This window comes from Phaethon lepturus, unplaced genomic scaffold, assembly GCF_000687285.1.
Source record: "Phaethon lepturus isolate BGI_N335 unplaced genomic scaffold, ASM68728v1 scaffold9452, whole genome shotgun sequence".
NCBI lineage: Eukaryota > Metazoa > Chordata > Aves > Phaethontiformes > Phaethontidae > Phaethon > Phaethon lepturus.
This window is the reverse complement of record NW_010525509.1, coordinates 6,689-16,634: the sequence shown is the minus strand read 5'-3', so window position 1 is coordinate 16,634 and position 9,946 is coordinate 6,689. Positions and strand designations below refer to the sequence as shown.

At 45.7% G+C, this 9,946-nt stretch overlaps 1 protein-coding gene across 1 annotated transcript in view; it reads right to left on the bottom strand.

The window, feature by feature from the left end:
- The window catches only part of LANCL1 (LanC lantibiotic synthetase component C-like 1 (bacterial)), a 17,102-nt gene that overhangs the window by 695 nt on the left and 6,461 nt on the right, over window positions 1–9,946 (bottom strand). The window contains exons 2-7 of the mRNA XM_010282770.1: window positions 8,430–8,641; window positions 4,362–4,497; window positions 3,875–4,021; window positions 1,679–1,861; window positions 1,076–1,252; window positions 725–797 (exon numbers count right to left, since the gene is read on the bottom strand). Of these exons, the coding sequence (XP_010281072.1) occupies window positions 725–797; window positions 1,076–1,252; window positions 1,679–1,861; window positions 3,875–4,021; window positions 4,362–4,497; window positions 8,430–8,641 (928 nt within the window). The remainder of the gene's footprint in view (window positions 1–724; window positions 798–1,075; window positions 1,253–1,678; window positions 1,862–3,874; window positions 4,022–4,361; window positions 4,498–8,429; window positions 8,642–9,946) is intronic.

Genomic DNA, 9,946 nt, shown 5'->3' with positions numbered 1-9,946 from the left:
TAGGGAAAGCATTTTGAAGGTAATCAAATGTTGAAATGCAACTAGGAAAACATGATGGGTCTTTCCCTCCTCCAGCTCCCTCCCTTCCACTTTACCTGTCCATAGCTTTAACAATTTGAATAGCTTTGCAAAACTCTGAACCCTGTGCATTGCTGCCTCAGCTCCAAACTGACGTAACTGCCCTTGCTCCTTGGCCTGCAGCAAAGCTAGGGAGATTTACATTAGCTAAGGAGCCGGCTCTTTCAGCAATACCTGCTGATGGTAGATTTTGGGGGAGCTGTTAGCAGGAGCCACAAAGTGCCATAGAGACCAACAAGGCCTACAAAAGCAGCCCTGTTTGTTCCTCACTTGCCTTTGGAATGGAACTGGAAAGCCCATGAAGGACTTAATCCTTAAAAATGCACAGAAAAGAGACTGTCTGAGAAGCCAAACTACAAATTACCGTAAGGTAGACTTTGGCCTGTACCCATGAAAGAATTCCCCTCGAGACCTGTGTGCAGAACCTGTACGGGAGGCCCAACAGGACAAGATGCTCCAGCTAAGACATTAGCCTGTGCTACAAGCAGACTGCTTCTGGGAAAGGGTAAAAACAGTGAATACAATTGCCTTTCCATCCTCTACACTGAGTTTTGCAAAGACTTCAGCAGAGCATCTATCTGGTTTTTCTTGGTGCTGGACTGGCTCAGATCCAGGAGCAAAACACAAGCATAGACATGAAGGTTACCTTCAAAGAGAGAGAATGGCGTGTCTGGAGTCCGGCATCCATGTTGACCATAGCTTAAACACCACTCTGCAAACTGAGAAAAGTGGAACAAAAAGTGTTCAGATTTTGTTAAAGATGGCTCTTTAAAAAAATACCACCCTCATCCTCACATTATCCCTTGCAGAGTCTGCAGGATATTCTTTGTGTACAGGCTGTCAGACAGTGACTGTGCTGCTGAAGGACTATTCTGGTGGAGCTAGTCAGATCTAGCTGCATCTCTGCCACACTAGAAATTAGGTTTCAAAGGCAAAGGCGGTGACGTAAAAGGCAGAAGTGAATAACGCCCTCTCCCTTCCTTCCACAGGCTCTCACCTTGCAGGCCCTGTACAGGTATTTCATGTTCTGAGTGAGGTTGTACAGTGCTAGGAAGCCATAAGCATTGCCAGCTGTCCCGTGGCACAGCCCGTAGCCTTTCTTCAGTAACCCATGCTGCCAGATCACTTCTGCACACTGCAGGGCATCATTTAGGTACTGCTGTTCCCCAAAGACCTGCAGAGACAAGAAATATTCCCTCTTGCCGGGGCAATTTCCTCCATACAGAGAGCATCCCTGTGTGACTTGGAGGCTTTGGTTAATTAGTTTCTCTCCTACTGAAGTCTTAATGCTGTGACTTTGCTGTCTACTTTAGAGGAGGATGTTTTTGATATGATGAGTGGGGATGTACGACCATTACTTTGCACATAACTAGTTGCTGCCATCAGTCACCTGCAACAGGACATCCCACACAGCTGATGGGTATTTTCAGAAATAATTTTTTAAAAGACTGATTTCCATTTCAGTCAGTGGTCCCTGTGGCGTGATTTCATTATAACAAGCCATCCTACTCTTAGGCAGGAGGGATCTCAACAGAGTCTTCTCCATGATGAAGTTCCACATTTAAGGGTCCCCAAAGAGTCTTTGCAAGATTTCTGGTACCTTGTATGCCTGGACAAGCATGTAGATAACACCTGGTGCCCCATGGCACCAGTGGACGAGCAGGTCTCTGGTGTCATCGATGCATGGAGGGTAATTGCCAGATGGGAACTTGAGCTGGCAGACATAGTCCACGCTGGGTTTGACTGTGTTGTGCAGCTTTACTTGGCTCACTCCAAGGCCAGACTAAGAGAGAGAAAGCGTTAAATCAAGGAGAACTGCCATTCTGTCTCTCCCTAAGAGGCCAAAGATCTGCCTGAACGGCAGAAACAAAGCCAACTATGGCCACGTTCCCTCTTGCTCCATGTAAATCAAGCCATTTCTTTGGTCCAGGCTTTGACACATTACGAATACTCACTTGGCCCCAAGCTGCTCTGCCCTTCGGCATGGACTTACTTGCAGTCATACCCTTGCATCCCCAGAAACAAAGGCTGCCCCTAGTGTGTGACCTGGCCCTCTAAGCAACAGACCTTGCTGCTTCGTTTCCTGAAAACGAGTAGAAATAGTTTCAGGTACCCAGAGCTGGAGTAAAGAGATGAACTGTATGAAAACAGTATTAAGGATAAATACCAGGAATGATTCCTAGCACCTAGAGCATCTTAGCTCTGAGCTCCTTGGCCAGCCCAGCTGGTGGGCTGTGATGCTGCATTTTCACAATGTTTCTGGGTAATTGCAAGGGAGTGACTTCGCTGACCTCAGACAGAAGCAAAGAAGTGGCTTCAGTGTCTTCTTCCAACGACACTGCCCCACATGAAATCTGTGCAGTTCTGACTTCCCACGGCAGACTACAATGAGCACTCTCATCTAAGGATCATGCTGTTCCTAGACTGATAACTTGAAAATTAAAAATCAATACTTGTGCTGTAAAACATTAGAGATAAAAGTCCGGTGTTCTCCTCTCCATGTTTCCCCCAGGGCTTTTTGTGCATCATGCTTGACTGATCCAGGCTCCTTGTACTTCATACAGCAGAGAAGCATGAAGCCCATGAAGTATTTTATGGGAGACTGACACTTAAAATTCTTTAAAACATCTGCCTGGGAACAAGCTCAGGGACTCAGTGCAAATTCGGGCTCACAGCACACTGCTTGTCTCCCCTGCTCCCAACTAGCTGTTCTGTATTCCTGGGCAATAATCACTTCGCATCTTCCTCTTGCCAAATCTCCTTCTACTTAAAAACACCAAACTTCCTCTCTTAGTCACATAAGAGGGTTATATGGTTCTATTCACAGGAACTCTGCTTATCCTCTATATAGGCTTGAACTTTGAGGCTGCTGAAGGAAAGCTAAAATACCTGAAACATGGTGTCTTTTTTTCAGCTGCTGTGAGAGTTGGGTCTAACAAAAGATACCACCTATTTCTATGAACCTTGCTATGTTAAAACAATTTGTGTTGCTCAGTAGGTGCCCTTAATGCTTTGAAAATGCAATGTTATTTATTGTTGTTATTTTTCTAAGAGCTTAAGCACTGTAAATTTATACACAAAGTGACCCACACACAGGAGGTATCACGCTCATTTCAGGGCTAGGGAAGTGAAGATTCCCAGAGCTCCACTGAGTTGTGCAAAATTGTGAGAAAGGCAGCATCAAAGCAAAGGGGCGCTGCAGCTCCCAATCTCTTGTCTTGCCCTCCCTGCTTCAGGTGCTATAGAATTCAGCTGCTCTATCAAAGTAAAAAGTGCCACTTCTTTAACATTTAAATAGAGGCCCTGATTTGGAAACAAAGGCATTTCCCACTTTCCTACTATGAACACGGTCTCTTTTGCCATGCTTTTCTTACAGAGATTCTCATTCTGTAATGATCTAAGATTGCTCCAAGTGACCACCTCAGAAAATGCAGGAAACCCACAGATACCAACAAATGTGAATACTTCATAAGCAATTAATGCATATTTTATAAGCAATTAATGCAAGAGGGGGAAGCTCAGACCCAGCTGACCTACAGGGCTTCATTATGTGAAATTGCTGGTATAATGCAGGCCACCTTTCCTTATCAATAGCCAGGGAGGTGGGAAATGCAATCTCACACACTTATAGAGAAAAACTTCAGAAGTAGGGATGCGTGATCAAACCCAGGAGTAAGTCCATCAGACAAGACATCTTGCCCAGTTTGACATCACCAAGAACCAATTCAAATGCTCTGCCTTGTTCAAAGAAATGTGGAACAGCTGCTAAAGGCCCCTCCCCTCCAGTGCCTCTTACCTGCATGAGATAGTAGTAAATCCCAGCCAAACCATGGGCTGCCCCTACATAGTACTCCTGGTACCACTCATACATCAGTGGACTCTTTGCTGTAAAGTTCCTCCTTTTGGCCAAGCTCTCTCCTGAGGCTACAACGGCTTCACAGACCTGTGGATGGGAACAGATGCAGGTGAGAGAAATGCTGTTGTCTTGGACACAGCACAGTGAGTATCCGCGCACAGAATACAAAGAGTTATTTTTTTGTGCCAAGCAGAGGGAGGAGTGTGGGCGAGGGAGTGAAATGTACACCAATTCAGGACTGCCTGTTGATTTATGTGGATGGCAGGGGGGCGTGTGGTGCTTTGTCCCTTTGGGAGAAGGGCAGAGGGATACCAAGATGTGGTTTCTCCCTCGTTGCCAGAGTTCTCCACGTCTAGCATTGATTTTTACCTGCTCAAAGATGAGCTGCACGGGAAGAGAGCTAACAAATCAGCAGAAGCCACAGTACCTGTTGAATGTGACTTGGAGGGATCTTTTCCTCTCCAAAGTGCTTGTTGACAAATACCAGTGCATAGAGATAGCCCATGCGCCCGTACAGCAGTTCATCTGGCACTCGTGGGTCAAGCTTGTGTAGATGGAGCAAACTACAAAGAAAAATTCACAGGGGCGAGATCAGAGGACACTCAAAGCCATGTCACCAAGCAGTGAGACTGGATCTCAAAAACATGGTTTGTTCCCTCACACTGCCTGTGACCTGGGAGTTGTCAGGCCAGACCCTGGGTCTCAGCTTTCCAGCTATGCAAGGTGCAGAATCCCTCTCTCCCCTCTGCTTTTTGTTTGGGTTATTGCTTTAGTCTGCTCACCTCTTTACAATGCAGTTGTACTATGTGCTTGTTTTTTAAAGACCAGCTCTGGGAAAGCTACTTGTGGAGAAACCTGGGCTATAGGAAATGGTCAGCATAAAGTTGTCAACCGTTCAGGAAAGGCTGCCCACCATTACCTCCCTGTGCTGCTGTTGGCAAGGCAGACCCTCTGGCAAAATTACTGTTTTCAGACTAAACTGGTATCTGTTTAATTTGGCTGCTCAAGGAATGCTAGAAACTCAAACTAGTGCTGATGGTATGTGGAAAAATCTCACCCCTTATGCTCAGAAGTCCTGACAGAAAAGCCCCTTTCTCTCCATGCCTGCAAGAGGCCAGGGCTACACTGTCAGGGGAGTGCCTCCATGAGCTAAAAATCTAGGTAAGAGGTGGGGAGAAGCAGCTGGAAATGTTGTTTAACATCAAGCCTCTGCGGCACATCTAAGAAATCTTCGTTAGGGAGAGCTAAGCAGTAGCGAGGACAGCTCAGCAAAGTGAGTGCTGTGAGTGCAACCCCACACTGAGGACTGCTTGGCTGGCACCAGGCTTTAGCCCACAAGTACAGAGCGAGAGGTCTGCTGGAGTCAGATATTTTCTTTGCCATTTTTCTATTATCATGTTGTAAAGATGGTGATATTTCTGTAGTGCTAACAGAGACTGACAGCTCTTCACGCTGTGCTTTGTAGCTCAGTTCATTCTCAATGCAATTTTTCCTTTGTTTTGCCTCTCATCACACTTCCGACAAGGCTGGATGTCCTTCCCTGTCACAGCAGCAGGCAGGGATGTGACTGGTTTTGGCTTTATTTTTCTGTTCACCCCTGAGACAGCAATCTGAAAAATGCCATCATTTTTAAAACACCAGCATAAGTGGCTTCACAGCTGTTCCCTCAGCTGCTTTCTGCTGTGGCTGCAACAGGGAGAGGCCTAAGAAACCAGCCAAGAGAGCTGTGTGTGTGCAGGCTTCCCTGTCACAGCACCGTGCTGAGCAGAAAAGGTGCCTTGGCAGCCTTTGCTCCTGGGCAGAAAAACGTGCTGCAAAGGAAAGAAGCAACCAAATGTCCAGAGTACCCTCGAAGCAGAGAGAGGATGCTGGGCTGTGACTCCCCACAGCAGGAAACTCTCCCTTGGCACTGGGCTCAGAGGGAGCAGGGATATTGCAGGAGAAAGGAGAGCACAGTATCTCAAGGCAGATTGGCTTATTCTCCTCATGTACCACTTGAGATGTGCATTGCTCCATGGGGGAGATTTCTCGCGCATTAAACTCAAGGGACAGACTTTACATCCAAGACTAGCAGTAAGCAGGGGTCGGTCTCTCAGCTGTGTAGGCTGAAAGGAAAGCCCTGCTGCCTCCTCATGTCCCCTGTCCAAGGAAGGCTGATGATGATGAGGGTTTCCAAGGAGGAAAACAGTGTTTCTACAGATGGGACTCTGCCAAGCAGCAGGCTGGCCAGAATAGATGCTGGCTGGTGATGTTGCTCAGCCCTGTCAGGGATGTCAGGGAAATGTCAGGTGCAACAGAAGGGTAATAGCTATGGTAGGGATTTTCTGAGGTCTGGATGTGAAATCTTTTTTTCGTGGGGAAATCTGGAGCAGCTGGAGCTACTATTCTTGCTCCTTATGCATTACTGATTCTACTTCTAGCTGTTTTCCCTGCCAGGATAATCAGGGGAGGAAGCCCGCCAGTGGTTCTTTTGTTTTTGAAATGTGGGGCAGGGCTGCATGGCATGGGATGCTGCTGGACTGATTGCATGCAGAATGCATTTCTCAGGTGCGAGGGGGTAAATCGAGGTCCCTGAAAGGAAGAGCCACTCCTGCTCACATATCAGCCTATTACCTCAACTGTCAAAAATCAGTAGTTTCTAGACAGAGGGAAAGTGAGGCAGCTGTAGAGCGAGATGGGATTTTTGTATGCCACTGGCTCTAAAAGCAAATCTCTGACCTTCTGATTTGGTGGGAGGTGGCAAGGAAAAGAGGACTCTTGGAAGATGGCTCACATTTTCATAGGCTCTTCGAAAATGGGCTGCCCTGAAACGTTAGTCTTTCCAGAGCATAAAGTACATTTGATGGTCAGGAACTCATTTAGGGAAGAGCAAGGAGCTAAGAAAAAGCAAGCTTCTGTCTCTTCCACTGCAGGTAAAACCTGGCTGATGGATTCTCTCCTCAGGCTCTGTAAAGATGAGGTGCTTTAAAAGACAGAACAAAATGGAGAGAGGCCCTCCTTCTCCACAGCTGTAATAGAAATGCACTTTCTATGCACTTGCACTGCATAACTTAGCCACTGTTCTGTAACTAAACAGCATACTTAAAACCCACTTCAGAGTTTTGATTAAGGGAGCTATTTCTCAAAGATATACTCTCTTTTTAAAGGTAGCACCATCAGGCTAACTGCTCTGAGAATTGGTGGCAGAGTAAGGACAGTATAACTATTCCTTGGAGAAAGCCACATTTTTCTTTTTTCCTCCTTTCAGATGTATGAAGAAACCAATTTCTAAGGCTCTGCCTTTATTATCCCATTAGGTGGCAGTGCAGAATTAACCATGAGTTTCCATTCTGTCACAGAACTGTAGGCAGAACAGGAGGGATACAGGGAGGGGAAAGCTACATCAAGAAAACATCAAATTAGGGATGTTTCACAACTTGGGGCTTATGCATTGACCACAACTGGCCAGTACTGTTTGACAGATTAGTTCCTTTTTTGTTAGCAAATATATTAATCATAGTGAGATTCACCACTTTGACACAATATTAAGCAAAACATAAACCGCAGATAATTTCAAGAATAAAGATGACAGTTCTGTCCTCAGACTGACTGTATCCACATAAACCAGAAGCTATTCTTAGTTAAGGGAGTGGGAACTTGGTGTCCAAACCATACAGGCACCTCTGATTCCCACCCATGGCTTTCTTAATTGATATTACGCATCACTTGCTCATGGCTGTTTAAGGGCACTCAGTGTTGTTCTGAAGTGGTCAGGGGTTTTGTCTTGGTTTTGTGTCGACCACACGTAAATGGAAACTCTTTAGGGGGCTGTTTCTCACCTTCTCAAAACTGATCTCCCTTAAGCAAGAAAGCTCGCAACTGCAGCTCCTTAACTTTTTTCTTCCTCTGCCACATGCTGATCTGACTGTAGGACTGCTTGTTTGTCCTTTTCATGTCTTAAGTACCCAACAAAAATACTTTGAAAACAGTTGAGGAAAGGCAGGAAGTAGAAAGAAATGAATCATAACCAGCTGCATTCAGCAGTTGAAAGGGATGCTGTTGATCTTTGGTTAAGTCAAAGTCAAGCAACATATAGCAAGTGGAAGCAAGTGATAATCTAATAATTCTGCCACATTTCTCCTTTTCATCCAAATGGCTGTAAAGTTAAATTTAAGGGTTCTGAAAAAATACGAAACCTCACCTTCTGTGTTTTTTTTTATTTTATTTTGGTATTTTTTTCTTCCTGCATTTATCAGAATTATTTGTAAGATGGCAATACCAGCTGAACAGTATCCCTGCTCCCCAGGCTGCAGGCTGCCAGGCAAGCATGTCTGTCCTTAAGCTAGCTCTTTCAACAGGGCAGAAAAAGTTTGCGATGCCTTGCTAAGTTACTGGATTATCTCTCACGTAAGACTGTAACAAAATGTATTTCAGGCTTGGTGGAGAGTGCCCAGTACAAGCCCAGACCAGCTCTGTAAGAGGAACATTAGGTCAAAGACATAACCAAGTGTTTTACCGAGTGATGCAGTCTTCTGACTGCTTCTGGTTCTGCAGTTTGTGGTAAACAACAGCAGCCACTGCCAGGGGCCCTGCATCTCCACACAAGAAAGTGATAGATCGTCTTGTCAGACAGCTCAGGCTCTTCTTCACGTACTCGTGGGCCACCTGAAGGTAGGCTGGGTCTCCATACACATCATACAGGTGCAAATACAGCAAAGCAATGCCTGCAAAAGGAACATAAAGGTTGCACCCACCAGAAAAGTTTACCCTTCCCGCTATGCACCCTGGCTGTTTTAACAAACCCAGAAGCCTGGCCCTCAGCCTCATCTAGGGCATAAGTCTTATAGACAGGCTTCTCGGGCACATCCAGGTCCGTAACCCCTAGCTGCAGCATCCACTGCTGCTTTTCTTTTGTGACCTCCTTGTACCTGATGCTGCTCACAAGTGGATTGCAGGTCAACACAAACAGCAGTGTCTGACCCAGGAGGTCCAGGAGGACAGCAGAGCTTCCATACATAGCTTATGTACAATTTTAGTAGTGAGGAGCAGAAGATAGACTTAGACAAACCCACCTAAATTTATCAACTGTACCTGGGCCTGTTGCTAAGTAGTGGAAGGGGGTAAAAAAAAAAAAAAATCATCTTTGGGCAAGACGGTACTTGTGGCAGAGCAGTGCTCAGTTATTACCCTGTCTCAATTATTTTTTCCCATGCCAGGAGGTAATGGGCTGGGTCATTCAGCTTGGATTGGATTTTTTAAAAAGTGACATGTCATGAGCTCTGAGAAGCAGCACCCTTAAGACATCCTACTTGGCTCCTTTTTTTTTTTTTTCTTCTTCCACTGGGAAGCACCAGTAAGGTTGTTACAACTCCCTGTACTTCACCTCCTGCTGCTGAGTAGGTCCCAAGACCTAAACCAAGGACGGGTGCGTTCTAGAAAAGAAAGGGGTTGCTTGATTCTCTTCTGCAGCACATCATTTGTGAGATCAGCCCTTGTCTGAAACATAAACAGCTACCTGGAATGCTGGAAAAGGCTGCATGGTCCTCCCTGGAGGTTTTCAATGGGCTGGCCAGCTACAGAAACAACTCCGCTCCTGAGAAATCACATCAATTGCTGTCCTTTGCCTCTGCTTCCCCTGTCTTCATCCAGCTCTTGAACCTTTCGGTAGGTAGCTGAGGAGTTTCCTCAGTAAGTTTGTGACTGAAAGGTCTGACACATTTGAACCATCCTTCTGGTCTAGAAGGCATCCTCAAACACGCACTGAAGAAAGCTGCTGGCCTACATCACTTTGAGAAAAGTTTATTTCTCCCCTTACCAGTAACCATTTCTAAGATGACTCAGGTCCTGCATTTAAGCCTAAATTAATAGAGACAATCTCTGCAGATTTTGATGTGGTAAGGTGTGCGTGGGGAGCATACTGCAAAGTTACTTTCCATTGGTACTGAGGACGTTTTTTAAATTTAGATCGTTTTCTCATTTTCCATGGGTAATCTCCAAAGCTTTGTGCTACAGACAATTCAATTCCACATGTAT